The 20,302-nt window shown below is 48.1% G+C and overlaps 1 protein-coding gene across 1 annotated transcript in view; it reads left to right on the forward strand.

The window, feature by feature from the left end:
- LOC146861627 (contactin-associated protein-like 5) overlaps positions 1-20,302 on the forward strand; it is a 1,270,002-nt gene that overhangs the window by 1,049,015 nt on the left and 200,685 nt on the right. The window contains exon 14 of the mRNA XM_085645996.1: positions 5,672-5,828. Coding sequence (XP_085502122.1) covers positions 5,672-5,828 — 157 coding nt within the window. The remainder of the gene's footprint in view (positions 1-5,671; positions 5,829-20,302) is intronic.

Consider the following 20,302-nt stretch of genomic DNA (forward strand, 5'->3'; position numbering starts at 1 on the left):
AGAGAGCACTGGGGGGCATACTTACAAGACCCTATCACCACCACAGCGTCACTTTCAGTCACCTTGTGGTGGCTATAGGGGCCTCGCCTTATTAACAAGGCAGCATTTAGCCACTTAACGTGGCTCAATGCTGCCTTGTAAATAAGGCCCTCTTTCACGCTGATTTTAGCATGAAAGGGGAGGGTGATGGATGTTGTGGTGGGCGTTCCACCGCAACACCCATTGATTTTGGTGCTGCCTTCTATTTACAAGGGCAGCGTAAATAGGAGGCAGCCTCAAAATTAAGACCAGGGAGAACATGGTCTTAACCCCTTGCCTGCGGGGGTAATTCCCCCGAGGCGTGCGGGGGGCGTCCGCAGCGGCGCTGTGCTCGTGATGAGCTCAGCTCGTCATGACTCACAGTGGAGCTGTGCTCATGACGAGCTGAGCTTGTCACGACCCCGCCCACTGATTAATTCTCCCGCACAGGTGGGGAATTAATCGCGTGTGGGCGGGTCGCAGCCGTTATGACGAGCTCAGCTAGTCATGAGCACAGCTCCACTGTGACTCATGACGAGCTGAGCTCGTCATGAGCATGTAACAGGTTAAACAGGCAAAACGAGGAGAAATGCTTTATTTCTCCTTGTTTTTGCTGATTCTACCTGTAGTGCCTTGTGCATGAAGCGACACACATAGAAATTACAAAACGGCATTTAAACATTGTTTATGTGCAGAAATGGGGACCTTCCTGCACATAAACAATCTTCCCCTCAACACTGGCACCCTTGCGCAATGGTGCAAGGGGTCCTGCGTTAGCGCGAGGCAGCTAAATTTAGTGCCAGCGCAGGGGGAAACGCAGGGTTGCACCATATTCTAGTAAATGTGGTGCAGCCCTGCCTTTCTAAAGTGTCTAAATATGCCCCTGTGATTTACATTACCGAGGTAAGTTCTGAAAATGCAATCAAATACTTGCCACTTAAAAACACTATCATAGTCCATCAATTGTCCATGTTGTTACAAGCACACTGCATGAGTGTAGCCCACATGCAGAACGTTCCTAAACACAATATAAAGTAGTAGTGAAAAGCATATAACATAGGGTGCTGCACTAGGCATTACTGAAACGTATTGTGAAAACACAATCCAATTTAGAACATATGACGGCTATGAGCCGGTCCTTCTCAGCGGGTCTTAGTAGCTACAGTGACTCCTGCCCAGAAGTCGAATTGGAGCTGAAATCATGCAAAAAAACACTATTTGTTTGTACAAAGACCTCTGTGGCCTATAGAGAAGCAGAGATTACGATGAAGGGAGGGCAAGTTCACAGATTTCCAGAAACATTGTAGATGACTAACCTATTTCTGTATAATTCGCATATCGATGAATTTGCCTCTGGTTATTACCACTCACGAAGGATGTCCACATGCTATAGTGTCTCTTGAAAGTCTACACAGACTTCAAAGCCCTATATTTATTGCTGTCCTGGAGGAGGATGATTTGCTCTTGGGTAAATCTGTTGCTGTGTGAATTTAAAAAGCAGTGACATTTCGGCTAAGCGTCCCACACAGGAAGAGCTTCAAGTTCATAGCATGTAGTCTATGGAATAGTGAATTCCATGCTGTTCATAAAGCGCTGCCATTTACGTTACTGTGGTGCACTTTCAAAACCAAATCTAAAATTAAGTATGTAGCGACCAGAAGCAGGCCCTTCATAGCTCCTAGGATTAGGCAGAACTCATACTTAAAGACACCATCTCTGTGCATCTGATCTTCATGTTAATCCATCGTCTTGTTAATTGAAAAGTACCACTAATAATTTTAATGAGTGTATCTTATGCAATGATTTTATTAACTAAGCATATAATAACATGTTAAATTATTATTATTATTCTTACTAATACGTGGCTGAGCGGGCTGAAAGTGCTCATAGTTAGTATCATGCTATATATAATTCCAAGTTAGATTCATGCTAATTAAAAAGCACTACAGTTTGCATTACTGAGGCGTGTTGTCAAATGCAATAGTAAACATGCTGCGCCCTGTAGCAGGCCCTTCATAGTTGTTATTACAGTTTTCTTCATGAGACTCATCATGAAAATACACTTATATATTAAGCTACTAAGCATTCAGAATCCCGCCCTGGAACCTAAGCCAACAAGAAAAACAAGTTGAAATGCATCACTTCCTTGAATTACGCAGCACTAGCTCTCACCCTACACATCTGGATCGTACCGGGATGTCTGTCTCTGCATCCTCAGGCAGCAGGTAGATACGTAAAGATCTTGACTATGGCTCTGGGAAATTGTGATTTATTTTCGTTTGAAAGTGAATTCTAAGCAAGAATGCACAGTGTGATAAAAAGTCTTACCAGCTGCATGCAAGAGACTAGTTCGAGCATAAGATACCTTTTAGCAATACACTTTCTGAGTGAACCGCTGGTATCTCTCAAGACGTTTTAATACTGGGTGAGAGCACACTTAAATATTTTACATAAAATTTTGGAATCCCAAATTTCATGAATTTCACAAATTCCATTGCAAAAATATAAATTCTGTCCAGGACCAATACTGGCTAGATTTTTAGGTCTCGCCAGAGCCAGCGCATGCGCTGGTCTGGCGAGACATTTAGGAGTGTAGTTTTTAAAGTGCTGCCACATGCTTTTGGTGGCCTAGCGCTTGCGTTCACGCGAGCGTGCATGCACGCAGCCGCCATCTGGCTTTCTGTAATGGCTCATTTAGCCTTATAGCACGCGAATCCCCTCCCCTACCACCTCCCTTCTCCCACTCCCTCCTCGTCAGCATGAGCGCGCGCTTGTTTTAACTGTTTTTTTTTTTAAACTTTGAAACTGAGCGCGGCGCTGCTTCACGGACACCGCGCTCGGTTTATTGATATACTGCTTAACTTTAGCATTGAGCGCAGCGCCCACTTCAAGGACACCGTGCTCAGTGTTGAAGTTAAGAAATATATAAAGAAACGGAGCGCGGTGTCCATGAAGCGGCGCCGAGCTCAGTTTTAAACTTGAGCATTTGCAATGCAATCGCACCAATTACATTGCAAATGCTTGTTTTTAAAATCCCTTGCAGCTTCTCTTCAGTGATTCTGCCTGAACGTTACTTTTCTGCCCTCACTTCACGTTATCCACATCATGGTTTGTTCTCTCGCCCCTCCCACACCCTGCCTTATTGTCTGTTACTACCTCAGAGCCACGGTGTCTCCCCAACCCCCCCTGAAGCTGCTGCCCCGGTATCTGTTCCACGCCTCCGACAAGGGGTGCCCGTGTCACTGCACAGGCGTGTTTGAAGGATGTTGGAGGGGAGTCTGTTTGAGGCCAACCCTCGGCCAGCACTGTTTGGGACGGGGTGGGCTCCCCCTCAACATCTGGGACAGCACCTCCTCAGAGAACATGGACCGCTCAGAGAGATGCTTCCCATGACACATGTCCCAGGACGTCGCCTGCAAGGCTGTAAAATGCACTTTAGATGAATAGTTGTTGTACACTATGGAAGATTATTTACTCGGTCTTCCACTGCCCTCCTCAGCCCCGGACTAAATCACAGACGTCCTGTGGCTTTGTATGTTTTATGTAATCTTATGTGATGATATGTTATCTCATGTCATGTCATGTGATGTAATGTTATCTGTGGCGTAAGGAAAGTTGAGGGCCCCCCCTGCAAGGTACCTGGAGGCCCCCCTGCTCCAGATTTAATCCGCACATCTCAGACCTTAGTATTGTGCTGAGGGGACCCCTTCAGCTTGCCCTCCCCCCCACGTGGGGACTGCGGGGCCTGTGTTACACCAATGAATGTTATGTGATGTAAGTTAAGTGATGGTATTTCATGTAATGTTATGTGATGCTATGTCATGACATGTTATGTGAGGGTATTTCATGTCATGTCATGTTATTTACACCACAACAATTAGAACAAGCATTTGCAATGCAATATGTCTCTCATTTACGCGAGATTGAGCTATTGACATTGCAAATGACAATGGCTTTTATTTTTTTTCATTTTCATAACATAAATAAAAGGCATTGTCAGTTACAATGCCAATAGCTTAAACTCGTGTAAATGCGAGACCTATTGCATTGCAAATTTTTGTTCCTTTTTTCAAGGAATTCATTTTCAGGATTTCATTCAGAAGAAAGAAATCTGAAATGAAACAGTATACCCATCATTTTGTAAGAGCTTTTTGTTATTGTGCTCTTAAGATGCTTTTCACCCTAGCTGCTGGAAGAATAAATTGTGACTTCGTACTCAAACTAATTTAATTTTCAGAACTCCCTTCTAAGAAGGGTATTACATAAAATTAATGTCACAAATGTTGAAGATTCCATATACCATTAGGGAAAAACTCCACCCACCACCTCCGCTTAAAGGGATATTGCTAGACAAAGAAAGTTCAGAGAACATATAAATGAATGAGGCTGAGGCCTGAGAACTGTTATAAGGTGATAGAACTCCAAGGTGTCTTGTACAATCCACACAGTTTATAGTAAGTGATTGTAAGAAATCGGGTTATTGACTGAGGGTGCAAATGCCCCAGTCAGACAAGGACCACAATCCCTGTCAAGGGGAACCACAAAAGTCAGTAAATGAACCTGTGCTTAACCTTTCTGGTAGCTTGGCACAAAAGCGGTCAGGCTTAATTTAGAGGCAATGTGTAAGTATTTATTCGTCAGCACACAAACAGCAATAAAGTGAAAGCACAATACTTAACTAAATAAATTAAATTAAATAATTATCTTCATGTATTTTTAGCTGTTTTATGGTGTTTTTATGCAGTTTAAAGACACATGGTCATAATAAACTTATATTTTTGATTGAAAGCGCAATACAAGAACAATCCTAGACCAATTTAGAAAAATTAAGTTCATTTAATAAATAAAATGACACAAAAAATGTAAATACAATCATTTGAAACTGGATTATGAATTGATAGCATCTTTTGTGAAAAATAGCGCTAGAAAGATCAAAGTGCTAATGGCAGGTCACTGGATGCACGAGGCCGGGACAAGGCCACAAGTTAAGGCCGACCCTGAAGGAGCATGAATTAGATACAGGTACCAGGTTGTATTGCCTAATACCATGGCTACGGGTCAGTCAATGACCTTCTGTGAAAAAAACATAGGGGCCGACTCACAGAACTAATCTGAGACAAAATCCTAAACTTACTACTTTTGGTATTCACAGAAGGCATTTAGTAGTAGTAAAGTTAGGACTAAATGCCTTCTGTGAATACCAAAAGTAGTAAGTTTAGGATTTTATCTCAGATTAGTTCTGTGAATCGGCCCCATAGTATGGAAACAACATTCACAGTGAACACTGGTGGAAGGGGCCTGCCTGACCTAGTGCATAGTTCTGAGTTTCCATTCATAGACCTTTAGTCAAACACAAACCATAGACTCCAAATTGGTGACGTGCTGGGTATATTTACGAACTTCTGTCCTAGAGCAGGTGAGTGAGAAAACTAGATGGTAGGCATATAGCTTACCAAGTGACAATGTAAGCGTTATAGTTTGTGCTGGGCTAAATTACACATTATTCGTTGTGTTTCTGACACATTGTATAGACTGCTAATGAATTATGTGCTTCACTTCCTCATGCATATTTTGGAAATTAAAATTAGATTTTCTGGAATCTCCATTTTTATTCGTTTATAGGCTTTTAATGTCATAAAGTTTTCTCCTGCAGGTGGTACTCCGTTTACATGGTGGCTCAGCCGGGCCGGTGAAAAACAAACTTACTGGGGTGGATCCCTTCCAGGAATTCAGCAGTGCGCGTGTGGGCTGGAGGAAAACTGTTGGGACCTGAGGCACTATTGCAACTGTGACGCAGACAAAATTGAATGGTAATTAACATCTTTATATATGTAAGCAGCATTGTTTGTGTTGAATATCTATCAAAATAAAATACTGTGGGGAAATGTCATGTTTGGAGACTTGACCCTCAGAGGTCAATGTCTCAGTTATGCTTGCTAATAAGCTATGTTAAAATGACGTATGTGAAACTTTCAAACCTCCTTCTGTGAGCTAGGGGACTACACAAGGGGTTTGAAATCAACTTATCAGACCATGGATTATTGTTGTTCATTGGGTCTCTGCAAAGTTACAGCATTTGAATGTGAACACGTAAATCAGAAACACATCGATGTAAAATTCAAATCTGTAAATATCGAGTGGATATCATGCTGCAGAGAGGGGGTGGAAAGAGCTGGGTGAGTGTAGGGGGTGTTTAGAGTTCTTTCACCGTCATGAGGGCAACGAGGGGCACATAGGGGTCTTAAAAAAGGTACAGGGAGGGCATGGCCCGGAGGGGAATGGAGTAGGACGTATCCTGCTTGCTCTCCGGCGGCCTGGGCCCCATCCATCGCCATCCACAGCGGCCAGGCACGAATCCTAACTTCAGGAGCTGACAAAGAGGGGCCTGGCACTTAGGTGAACCACAGGAGCTCGTGTGATGCCAAACGGTGCAGAAGTGGCAGGTAGCGGAGGCCTGGCACCTACCCAGAGTGCTCTGAGTGCCATTTTGATGAGGGGACCACGCTGCGTGCCCTGGTGAGGGCTCGGGGAGGATGCCCGCTGATCCTTTCAGGCCACCCGCATGGCACTTCAGTGGGTAAAGACACGCCCCTAGTGAGGGCCGACCAGTGGAGTTGAGACCAGCACTGCAGCGAGACCCGGGGCTGGTGTTCTGGAGTCCCAGGGCCCTCTGGAGGAAGAAACGGAGTGGCTGTGGAGCAGCAGGTCCTACCTGTGAGGGTGCCATTCTCCTCCCTCCTGAACCTTGTTGGCGGTCGCCCCCAGGCAGCATCGGGAGGCATAAGCCACTGCCTCTTGGGATGACTGAAGCGGGTGGGGACCCCATGGTGAGCGCCTTCAGACCAGGGGACCACGGGGGGACAGTTCAGTGATCGAGACTCCATGGCCTGCCCCTGGGAGTGAGCAGCAACACGAGCCTCTGGGCCTGGGGCAGCGGTGGCTGAGGCGATGGCTCAACTGCAGCCCTTTACCTCGCCTGTCTCGCTTGCCCCCGCTTGCTGCAGACAGCACAGCGCACCTGAACCGACCCTTGGAGGTGAGAGCAAGTGAGGGTGGACCCCGGGCCAGGATGGTGGAGCGCACACAGCAGGTGCCCTGCCATTGTAAGCTCCTCTCTTCTCATCTGCCACCTGGAACTGCAGGTGCTCCAGCCCACGGCCGTGCACTAGGCTCCCGACCCCACTTGAGGCACTGTTGAACTCTCACCTGGCCCTCAAACTAGCATCTGGTGCACGCACGCTAAAACCAGTCTTCTGTAATTCATCGTATGAGGAATCGGCAGAGCGGCAGCCTGTGGAGCGGGGGGTGGGGAAGCCCCAGTCCTTAAAAGACTTGGCCGTTCTGCCTGGTCTCCCGAGTCCTTACTGGCTGGGGCCCAGGGGAGCAGGGAGGTTAACAAGAGAGCTCGCCCAACAGAAGTGTCTTGAAGCTGGCCCGAGATCTGGCCCTGAGTGAAGCGCCAACCCGCCCCCCTCCCCCTGGTCGCTGCCCTGGGCCCCCTGGAGGCACTTTTGTATTCTCGACTAGCCCTCAGGTACACAGCCAGCCCATGCAAGCTAAAAATGGCCTTCTGCAATGCACCGCATCAAGAATTGGAGGAGTGGCGCTCTGCGCAGTGGAGGGCGAGGGGGCCCCAGTTCCTAAAAGACTTAACCATCCTGCCTGGGCCCTCCGGGTTCCAGAAGCCTGGGACAAGGGGGGGGCAAGAGGATAACAAGGGACGCCACCCAGCTGAAGTTGCCTGAATGCGGCCCGGGAGTTGGGCATGAGAGGATATCCATTGCGACCCTGCCATGGTCACTGCCCTGGAGCCCGGTTAGTTGTGACCTTCTGGAGCCGGAGGCCTGTGCCAGCTGAGAGAGACCCGGCCTGTGGGGAAGTCTCCTAAGCCCGAAACAGTAAGAACGAACCACACCAAGGGACTAGCGAGGTTGGTCATGGCGGCATCAGCGGAGGCCTAGCTGGTGACTGTTTCATTTGTGGGGCACCTTCTGCGATGCGGGCCCTGTTCCTGGACGGTTGCATCCACACATTATCGTGTACCCGGGGGCAGCTTGAGCCTTCATCATATCTCAAACTGATTCTGCGGGCTTCCCTGGTCTGGCTGTCTCGCTTTCCATCTTGACTGACCCCTGCCCTCGCGGCCACATGCCCTACAGGAGTTGTGATGAGACGCACTCAGACACCTCGTCAGCTCAATCTTCACCCAAGTAAGACAGAATGGACATGCCACGCTCCAAAGCAGCTAAGGACAATCCGTTAACCTCCCTCTGGTCCAAAGCGTCCCTGCCTGAGCCTGGGCAGTCGACCTCTCCCTGAGCACCAACAATGGAGCCTCCGCCCGCTGTTCTGATCATGCAGGCCTATATGGACCACTTCCTACAGGAACTCCGCACAGATATTGGTTCTCTCAAGGACGAGTTCAAATCCTCCCTTAAAGACATGCGAAAAGAAGTCACAGACATAGGAGAGAGAGTGGATGACCTGGAACGCATGGTCAACGCTTGCTCCGAGGACCAAGAAATGCTATGGAGGTAGGAGATAGCCCTAGAGGAACAGAATAACAGGATATTTTTCATCATCTTTGAAACCTTAGAGAACAGGGTTGATGCCCCAATTATGGAAGAGGAAATACGAGAGCAACTTAAACATATGAAGAATGGTTATACGGCAGGCCCTGATTCAGTACCTGTTGAGGTCTATAAGTTGATAATAGAGGAGATAGTACCAGAAATGGTGGCTCTCTTTAACTCTGTATATAAGGGGGGAGGTCGGATTCCGTACTCGTGGAATGACACATTAATTCTAAAACCAGCTAAGGATCCGAGAAACGCCGATTCATATCGACCGATCTCCTTATTAAATGCGGACCTTAAAATGTATACAGGTATACTGGCAGGAAGATTGGCTAGGGTGGTCCCTCAGTTGATACATACTGACCAGAAAGGTTTTGTCCCTTAAAGACAAATACAAGAACTTACGCTCTCATTAATAGGGACTATAGACCTAGCAGTTGCGAGATCGATGATGGCGGTGATCACTATTGACGCCGCCAAGGCTTTTGATCGCGTCGGCTGGTTATTTCTTTGGGCTGTCTTAGGTATAATAGGTTTCAGTATTAATTTTATTCAGACAGTACAAAAATTATACGAGCAGCCCATGGCCAAAATTCTTTTAAATGGTGCCCTGACAAGGAGTTTCAAAATTAATAGGGGGACGAGACAGGGGTGTCCCTTGTCCCCTCTTCACTTCGATATATATATTGAACCTGTTGCGCATATGTTAAGAACAGACGAGCAGATCATCCCTATCCACCAGCTTCCAACGCACAGTAAAATTGCACTATATGCAGATGATTTGGTAATTTACACCTCTGATCCAACGCAAACATTGACTAGGAATTCGGTGCATTTTCTGGATATTTAGTTAATATTCCAAAAACTGAAGTAATATGCTGGAACATGGTAGGATGGGGTGGCAGAATATGTTCAGAGATGAAATATCTTCAGAGATGAAATATCTGGGGATAACAATTGTGGATAAAATTGATGAGATCCCTTTGCGTAACTAGAAGCGAGTGATGAAAGAGGTAGATAGACAACTAGCCAGGTGGAAGAACTTACCCTTATCAATCTATGGGAGGGTTAATTTAATAAAAATGTCTGTTGTCCCAAAGCTAACATACCTTTCCAACTGTATACCACTCAGTTTCCCTAAAGATGAAATTAATAAAATACAAGGGAAAATATCCAGTTTTATTTGGGCAGCCCGGGGGTTCGGCTCTCCTGGAAAAAACTTAGAAGTTGTCTTAAGAAGGGGGAGTTAGCATTACCCGACCTTAGACTATACTGCATGGCCTTTCAATTAAAAAAATTTCACATGTTGGTGGGGCCTCCCGTGAACACTACTTGGGGTCTAATATTGGTTGAAATGACTAAAGAATTGGGAGGAGCCTTTTTATATAAATTTGGAGCTCACATTTAAAAAAAAAAGTAAGGTTAAAGGTGTTGAAAGCAGCCATAAAGTCTCTGGCTTCTAGTGAGACGGACCTTAAAGACTGATTATTTCTCAGAATTTGCCCCAATATGGGAATCCCCGGGGACGCCAAAATGCCTGGAAGATGCCCTGAGCCTGCCCTTAGAGCAGGCAGGGATAACAAAATGGGGAGACTTGATAACAACGGGAGGTTTGGTCCCTTGGGAGGTCCTGAACATTAGGACAGGCAACAGGCGTTCTAGGTGTAAGTACCTGCAGCTGTCTTCATGGGCTCTGGCTGCAGTGGAGGAAGTTGGAGGTAACTGGGATTTTGAGGCCTCACTACAGGATCCTGGTCAGAAAGCTAAAGAAGTGACAACATGGTACAGATACTTTTTGGAGGCAGAGGAAGAGAAAATGTAAGATCCATCGGAGGTCTGGACAGATATATTGCAGGAGGGTAGTATACAATCCTTGTGGATGGATTCTGAAACTACTCTATAATATAGTAACACCAGCAAATTTCAAACGCCACCATTTTTTCGTTATCCATAGGTTGTATTTGACACCACAAAGATTAGCTAAGTTTGTGCTACAGCCTGTTCCAGGTTGCAAAATACATAATTACCCAAGGGCCATCGATGTCCACATCTTTTTTACATGCCCAGATCTAAAAGAATTTTAGAGGTCTGTAGAAAACACCATAAGGGCTATCTTAGAAAATATAATTTTAACCAAACATTGGTGCTCCTTGGGGTGGACTATGCCTCTCAACAGGCTCTAAATGATAAGCAATGGGGTCTATTATTGTATTTGCTACTCTTGGCCAGGCGGGAGATTTGTAAACACTGGCTGGATCCCCAACCTCCAAATGCAAGCATCTGGTTAAGTGTGGTTAAATGGACATATAATCTAGATACCAGAGGGATTCCACGAAGGTCTGCATAAGTATGGGAGGACTTCTTTAAATGGTCAGGCTGATAAGCTTGTAGATGGGCCAAAATACCGATAACTAGTCCAATTACTACATCAAGCCATGGAGTAAGGTGGTGGGAGGCTTTCAGCCCCTCCCCCTTTGGTAGTAGGCTAGTGCCATGGCAGGCACGTGTCTGAAACGGCTTGAACCACAGACGGATCGAGGATGTGTACAACCGGCCCAGAGTGCAGTAGCCATGGTGAAATGAGGACAAAAAAAAAAAAAGAAGCCTTAGAGGGGCTCCATCACCAATCCGGTCCACTACCAGCTCCCTGTGAACTGGCCCTCACCCCTCCCTGCAGTTGGCGAAAACCCCTTGTAGCATCCCACCCTGTGACTCTCTGACTGCATGGCAGCAGCGGTGAGCCCCGAGGCCTGGAGGAGGACCACAATCAAGCATATCATGATGTGTCTGGACTTTTCCCAAATGGCCACCCCCCTACAACCACCACTTCAAGATGACGTCTCTTCCAGTAGGCCTGGCGCATTTTGGGTCGGCCATTGCAGGATGTGGAGGCCCCCATTGGGCCCTGTTGGACCATTGTTCATTTTGATTGTTCTCCTCCTTTTCTTATTTCTCTTCTTTCCTCTCTGTTTTCACAGGTCAATCTTGCTCATGGGTGGGGATCGCCATTAAACACTAAAATCACAGACAGGAACCAAGGTAGTGGACACCATGTGCAGTGGATTGGCACCCTTGACACCACCCTTGCGCATGCACACGAATGTTGGGAGACATTAAATTGATATCCCTGAATGCTCGGGGTCTAAATTCTCCCAACAAACGCAAACCGGTTTGGCGATACTTATTATTTCACAACCCTGACGTACTCCTTCTGCAGAAGACTCACCTGCTGCAGACAGACTGTCACCACATGGCGCACCTGTGCTACGGGAAGCGTTTCTGGGCATACACGACATCAAAAACACTGGGAGTGGGCATTTTGTGAAAGGCGGGTTTTTAGTCATCGGCCACTAGGGTAGTGCGAGACAGGGAAGGATGATATTTGATGCTCCATCTCCCTAGGAGTCAGTGGAAACTTACCCCACTAAATCTCTATGCCCCTAACACCTCCCAGGACATTTACCTCAGATGAATCTAGAGAGAGTAGTTGGAGGGGGTGGATGGAGACATCCTGGTGGGAGGAGATTTTAATCTGGTGTGGGATCCTGCCCCAGACCATAGCAGAACTACATTCCAAAACACAGGGGCCATGTCACAGTAGCTTATGCGTGACTTTGGTAATCTGGGCCTGGTTGATGTTTGGCACTACAAGCACCTGGCATGAGGGATTACTCTTTTTTCTCTCATGATTACTCTTCTTACTCCCGCATAGACCACATCTTTGCCACACACTCCCTCTTCTGCTGACATATCTGACATCTCCATCTCGGACCTTGCATGAGTAGAACTGATTTGGGAGGGCGTCGGCCACCCGAACAATGCCCTGCCGTTCTGGCGTCTGCCACCACACATCTTACACGACCTCGTCGATGTTACCGAAATCCGGAAAAGCATCGCTGATTACTTTTCACTTAATAATCTCCCCGACCTCTCACCTCCCTCTCTTTGGGATAGAGTTACAGCCACCATCGGGGTACAATCACATCTATCGCAATCACGCGGATTAGAGAAGCCAGGCTAGTTGAGTCCAACCTTACCACCGAAATCAAACAACTAGAAAAGCAGGACAAGGTCAACTCCTCCCGCCACACCAAACGGCAACAGGCAGTGCTGAGGGGACAACTCCGTGCACATAGAACAGGGAGGGCGGAATGGGCACATTTGGCATTAATTGTGTTACTATGAGGTGGGTAGGCTTCTGGCCCGCAGGCTCTGTCAGATGCTCGCTCAGTCGCATATTGCTAAGCTGAGGTCAGAGGATGGTGGCTGTGTGACAGACGAGGAAGACAAGCATTGGAATTTTTATGAACTCTATCCAAAGCTCTATTCGCTGGAAGAACCCGATCATGAGCTAATCACATCTTATTTGGACTCTTGTGTATGGGAGCTTCTGACTCCCTGCCACGCCACCCTTCTTGATGAGCCGATCACAGCTGAGGAAGTGAAAAATGCGGTGGGTGCCCGTCACTTGGATAAGACACCAGGCCCTGATGGCCTTCCCATAACCTTTTATCAGCTTTTTATGCCCGACTTGCATCTGGTCCGCTGGTTTAATTCCTTTTCTCATGTGTCAGGACTCACGCCCTAAATTGCCTCTGCCAAAATCTCCATCCTCACAAAGCTGACAAGGACCCAGACTCCTGCTCTTCCTACTGCCCCATTGTTTGAACAATCCAGATGCAAAGCTGTTCACTAAAATACTAGTGCAGCGGCTGGAGACCTATCTCCCAGGCCTTATTGAGCTGGACCAGGTCGGCTTCATCCTTAGATGAGAGAAGGTATTTGACAGGGTCAATTTGGTCCTTCCTATGCATGGTCCTTAAAAAGATCAGCTTAGGCCTAGGAATGATCTCAAAGATAATGGCCTCCTACACGGCTCCAGAGGGCAGAGTCTGGGTTCACGGGCAGCTGACAGACCCCATCACTATAAGGCAAGCGTTAGAAATGGGATTTCTGGTTTGCTAGGGCATGCGCCAAAGCCAGGCAGAAACCACCACTCTCGTCAGGGCAAGGTAGTTACACTCTGAAGATAACCCCTGCTCACCCCCTTGGTAGCTTGGCAAGAGCAGTCAGGCTTATCCCAGAGGCCATGTGTAAAGCGTTTGTGCAACACACACCAGCGACACACTGGGCACACCACAAAAGAAACTCTACACAAGGTTATATAAAATAGCCTTTATATTATCACAAACACATTAGAATTATAATCAAAAATGTACACTGTGCCACCTGGCACTAGGAAATATTTCACAGGGGATTATATACATGACAGGGCCAATCGGGCCACTGTCAGAACCATTAGAACAGGTAATAACACAACCAGTACCTACTGGCAAAATACTGTACTCAGCATCATCACAAGCAACATAAACGCATTATGTCTGCATCACATTAGGCATAAACATCATAGCATGACATTTGGCATAAACACATTATCCAACACTTTAGGGCCTCACGCCCCACCACCACCTCAGGTGCTCACCGACCAACTGGCCTTCCTCTGGCGGCCCATCTGGGACTTCTCCGTAATGCTCTTTGTCCTAAATCATAGGACCTTCCAACTGGCCCTCCGGCTGCCTTGGCAGCGAAGACAATGTAGCCTCAGCCATGTGCGCAAAGTGGAAGGCTGGGGGTGCAACCCACCCAGGTCTCCTCAAAAAGACTGCCCCTACGTTGCAGCTGCCCACGGTCTTGTGGTGCAGCTGGAGGAGTCAAACTTGGCACTGTACTACCTCTTGAGCCCCCCTCTGGTACCAAGTGCCCCTTTGTTGCAGCTGCCCGCAATCAGCAGTGTATCTGTGAAGATAAAGCACTGGCACCAACCCTGCCTTGAGAGCCCCACTCACCGGGACTCTTCTGCACCAACTGGCGCAAGCAGGCACCAACAGGGTGCTTTGGGCAGCCCCCGTCAACGGGGCTTCTCTAGCCAGGAAATCAACAGCAGCTTTTAGGCACCAACAGTGCTCCCCTCTGCGGCCGCTGCGATCTCCCGGACGGCACCTTTGACCACACGCGAGGCTCCTCCCTCTGTTCACTGGGAGCTCTGCCCACAGTCAGGCTTCGCCTGGCTTCCAGAGCCTCAACTTCTTTTTCTGCCGGGCCCCCGGATGTCACTTCACTGCAGTACAGGGGAGCCGCGAGGACTCCTACCTCTTATGGCCTCCCTTCTCTCGCAGTGGCAGGCACACAAGGCATCCATGTGCCCACTGAGGTGGGGGCAGAATGCGCCGATCCGTGCACCTGTGGCTGGACTTCCAGTGACTTCTTTCCTGCCGGCCGGCCCCGCCTACAACCAGGCAGCTTGCCTGACTTCCAGGGTGCCACTCGAGGTGCAGCGGCCTCTTGGTGACGCAGACAATGTGGGGATGGCTCCCGCTCCCTTCCCAGGCAGTGTAGGAGAACCCCCACGCCGGAATTCCCTTGGGACACTTCACAGCCCAGGGCTGCAGGGCTCACACGCTCCTCTCTCCCTCTGGCAAGGTTGGAGTCCCCCTCTCTGGGGCTCCAGCAGTAAAGATGAATGGCTCACGAAGCGCTAGAATTCTGGAGTTCTAGAGGGGCACAGCTGGGCCATGGCAGGTCATATCACAGGGCCCTCCAGCAGAGGGACAGTCCCTCGTGGGGGTTCCTCCTGGGGCCCAGCAAGCAGCACCCAAAAACAGCACACCTTATATGGGGTCACAGCCCCACTATATATACCATTTTCTCTTTGTTCTGCCCTGACACAGGGCTTGGAGAACCAGTCCCAACTTGTTCTGGGGGCACTGAAGCACTTTGTTTACAGTGCTTCTACTCCCCTTTGTCAGGTGGGGGCTCGGTCCTCAGACACACCACAGGGGGGCGGAGCCAGCATTCACCCAGGTAGGCACAGACCTATTCAGGGTCAGAGACTACTTCTCCCACTACTTCAAATGCAGATCTGCCTCTTCAGCCTAGCGCTGACTCACGCTGCCCCTCTGGAGCCATAACCCTCACCAGCCCTTGTCACTCCAGAGCCAGACATGCAAACTACATCAGGTAGGCAGAGACACATGGCACACAGAAATGCCAACTTTCAAAAGTGGCATTTCTAAAATAGTGATAATAAATCTGCGCACACCATTATGCAGCATTTATTGTCACTATTCCAAACATAACAAACTTGACCAAGCTGCTCCTCTCATATCAGGAATTACCAATGAAACACTTATCTGGGAATCCCCAATGCATTCCTTTGAGAGGGCAGCCTCACAGCAGTGAGAAACCAGAATGGCTGTCTGTCACTACCAGGACATGTCACACACTTAAGGTACATGTCCTACTTTTTTCCTACAATGCACCCTGCCCATAGGGCTAGCTAGGGCCTACCTTAGGGGTGAATGACATGCAGTAGAAGGGGGGTCACAGACTTGGCACACACTTTTGGTGTCAAGTCACAGCGGCAGTAACACTGCGCGCACAGACCCTGCAATGGCAGAGGCCTGAGACAGGTTTGAAAGGCTACTTTGGTGGGTGGCGCAAGCAGTGCTGCAAGCCCAACAGTAGCATTTAATTTACTGGCCCCAGGTATATGAGACACCACGTTAATGGGGACTGACAGCTAAATCAAATATGCCAAACAGGTGTAGACCAATCTTACCATGTTTACCACAGAGAGCACACGCACTTACACTGGACAGCAGTGCTAAAGTGCCCAGAGTCCTAAAACCACCAACACCATGTCAGAAAAAAGAATAGGAGGAAGGCAAAAAGTTCAGGGATGACCCTGCAAAAAGGGCCAAGTCCAACAGCGAGGAATGCGGCAGGTGTGCCCTCTGTCCCCCCTGCTGTTTGCACCAGCAGTGGAACCCCTAGCTATAAAGATCAGCAACTGCAACTCTTTCAAAGGTGTCCCCTTCGGGAGGCTGCAGCACAATATTAGCCTATTAGCAGATGACCTTCTCCTCATGCTTACCCAGCCCAAAGCCTCCCTCCCCGGGGTGGTGGACTGTCTCGGAGCGTATGAGGAATCATCAAGCTTCCGGATAAATATGACCAAATCATCTGTGCTTCACTTAAACATACCTGCCCAAGACCTTCTAGCGCTACAGCGCTTGGCCCCCTTTAAGTGGTCCTCCTGACTCGATCAAATACTTGGGCCTCACTATCACACCCACAGTCTCGACCTGGTCGCATGCTCAGTCGCCTCCCCCCATGCCGCACAATCCTGGCCGATCTCCAGAGATGGAACCTCTGCATGTGTCCTGGCTCGGGGGTGTGAATGTTGTTAAAATAAACATACTACCACAAGTCCGTTATCTCTTTCAAACACTGCCTACACCAATCCCCGAAGATGCGATCTTACGTTTGAATTGCGTACTTTTATCTGAAACGACAAGCGGCCCGTTTATCTAATGCACCGTTAAGGCTCCCATGGGAAAGAGGGGGTTTAGCCTGCACTAACCTACTAAAATACTACTGGGCTGTCCATTTGCGTTACATTTCGAAGTGGGTAGTTTGGGAAAGCGACGAACGCTGTTTCCATGTGGACAGGGCTGTGGCGTGTCGTCCGCAATGGGACCTAGCATGGCCGCCCAAACACACCCAAACCCATAGTGCATACATAGCCACGCCTACTTGTACAGGACTCGACATCTAGGACAGTGTAGCGCTCAAGAGAGGTCTGACCACCTTTCCCTCCTCAAACATGCTGATCGCACGCAATCCTAACTTTCCTGCAGCACTCTCTCCGGCCTCGTTCCATAAGTGGAGCGATGGGGAATGCCATATGCTCAGCGGCTTATTTACGGGAGTCAAAATGAAATCCTTTGCACAGTGTAAGGCGGACATCCAATTCACAGACGCTTCCCGACTCCAATATTGCCAACTGCAACATTGGGCACTACACCCCTCAGTGTATCCTGCGGCTGTCCGACCATATACCCTCTTCGAGGCACATGTCCACGCTTACGCGGGTTCTAAAGGTCTCATATCCAATACATGTCAGGTCCTACAGCACTCAGCGTCCCCGCACATACACCCCTACCAGTCAGAATGGCAGACTTTAGTGCACACAGAGATTACGCCTGAACAATGGGAGTCCCCATGGCGGGATACACAAAAGACATACCACAGTCTTTCACTCAGGGAAACCACTTATAAATTAATGTTTCAATTGTACCCCACCCCATCATGCCTCTCTGTCATCTACCCAAGCGCATCCTCACTCTATTGGTGTTGTGGAGATGAAGGGGGCACTTCCAACATATTTGGTGGTCTTGTACTGTTATCACAACCTACTGGAAAGAGATCCTAGGCCACAATAAAGAGGTTGTGGGATTCCCCATTCCATCATCATACCCCATAATAATTCTAGGTATTCAACCCTCAGATCGCCATGACAATGTCCCACTCTGACTGGAAACTCATTAGCTACCTGCTTCCAGCAGCGCGACAGCTCATTGCCCCGAGGTGGAAACAGTACACCCCTCATTCCATGTCACAATGGTTCATCCCCATCTGGCACATCTTGGCCATGAAGCAGATTTTGCACACCTTGACGCACACAGACAAGTAGTTTCAGCGCATCTGGAAGCCCCTCATCCAATATCTAAAGTGCACAGGGTTCACCTGCTTTACCCCTGTGTTACTTCGCCTGCTCCAACTCTTTGCCTAGACCAACATCTGTGCTATACCTCCATACTTCACATCACTCCTGCCATGCGACCAAGGTGCCTCGATACTCTGTGACATGTAAGAGCTGCCCTTTGCCCTTCCCCACCGCTGTCTTGGTGACTGTCCTTGACCTGTACCCCCCGCACTCACAGACACAAACAGCGGCAAGGAGCCACATTTGGATGACTTCTTTCCTAAGGGTTTCATCCCGTCTGACTCTTTTACAGCATGCCAGACACCTATTGTTCTACCAAGTCTCTGCATAGGCTAATACATAAAAGCCCATTCGCTGCTGTGGACCCTAAGAAGCTGTTCACTGTTGGCTTTCGCTACAGGTTAACCAATTCTATGAAATGCAGCCTTAATAATGCCTGACTATCGTGGGGTGGAGAGGTGTACTTACGTGCCGCCGAACGCTTGGAGGTTTTCTTATTAGCAGAGTTTGCAACATGTTTAAAGAGTATTGTGGCATTGTCTGGCCTCCCTTTTTTCCCCTCTTTATCTGCATTGCAATGGCTATTATAACCAATCCTGTATGCTAAGATTCCCTACAATAGCGACCTATTGTAGCTGAGAGGCGTCAAAAGATAATTGGATTTCGGCTGTTTGTTGTCCATGTCTTGCTTGTTAAAAAGACGGTTCTCAGGTAGGGTTATAGAGGGGTTTAAATTAGGAAAAAACAAAGGTGCGGAAAGCAGTGGTGGAAGAGGGGACAGGAGATGACTACGATATGGGAAAGGTGTGATGTTCAGAGGTCTGATATGGGGGTGACAGTAACCGCAGTGACGCACAACCAATAGGAACTGTAGCGCCCATATGGGAAAACATTAAGCATGATTCACAAAGTTGCTGACAAAGTTGGACATTGGAGCAAAGATGGATATAAGTGTGGATTCATGTTTTGTATTTAAGTAAGTATTCACACTTGTTTTGCAACCCATAATAAATCCACTCTTGATATTGTTGAAAACGTGCTCTTGGTAAAGGCTGGAACAAATATATTTTTCAGAGTGAAAAGGGGAGGGAATGCGCCACAGTGGTGGTGGTGTAAGGCACTGGTGGGGATATTTACAAAGAAATGGCGGAGTGAGGCGTTAGCCATCTTGGGTTAACGCCTCACTCCGCCACTTCAGAAACGCAAGTCTGCACCATATTTACAAGAATAGTGTGAGCCTTGCGTTTCCCCCTGCGCTGGTGCTACACTTAGCAGAGTAGCGCCAACGCAGGCACACTTGCACCATAGTGCAAGGATGTCTGCATGCAGGGGAAGATTGTTTATGTTCAGGAAGGTCCCCCTTCCTGCACATAAACAATCTTGAAATGCCATTTTGTCACTTCTATGTGTGATGCTTAATACAGCAACATCAATGAATATAAGGAAAACCTAACTCAAAGTAAGGTGAACCAATTCCAAAAAGATCTTAAAAAGTTTGAATTCAATAAGATCTACCCTTACGCTGATCCCTCTTTCGTGGCATTGCGCAAAACTGAGACCTACACCTATGGCTCTGAGGATGAGTCATCAAATAGTAGCGGCTCAAGCAATAACAGCTTTAGGCAGGCAAGAAGGGGTAAACAAAGGGGTAGAACACGCCCCCCTTTCAATCAATCCCCTTGGCTGAACTTCCCTCCCCAACAAGGTATCATGGGGTCACATCCTATGCAGTTCCATTACCCATTCAATCCACAAATGGGTTGGAATCCTGCGTATACGGCCCCTATGTATCCACAAAACCACTTTACACCGCCTCCTTTTTTAGAGAGAGGCCAAAGGGGCAAAGGTCGGCGGAGAGGGCCCAATCAAAGGGTCCATTGGATACAAGACGACCCGGTGGGCAACCACACCCGGAGCAAACAACTACAGGATCAAGCAATCGCAGGCCCGAGCACCTCGACAGCCTAATTGTCAACCTATCTGACAAGATTATAACTACCCAGGAGACAACAATACTGGAAAAAGGACTGGGGTTTGTTCCGTCAGCCCGTCCCGACAAATTCCGTCTCCATTGTGAACTCTCGGCTTTCTTCAGAAAACTGAAATTGAAAGCCTTTTTTGAGGAACATTCTTCAGAGGT

Source organism: Triturus cristatus, chromosome 3_1 (genome assembly GCF_964204655.1).
Source record: "Triturus cristatus chromosome 3_1, aTriCri1.1, whole genome shotgun sequence".
Lineage (NCBI taxonomy): Eukaryota > Metazoa > Chordata > Amphibia > Caudata > Salamandridae > Triturus > Triturus cristatus.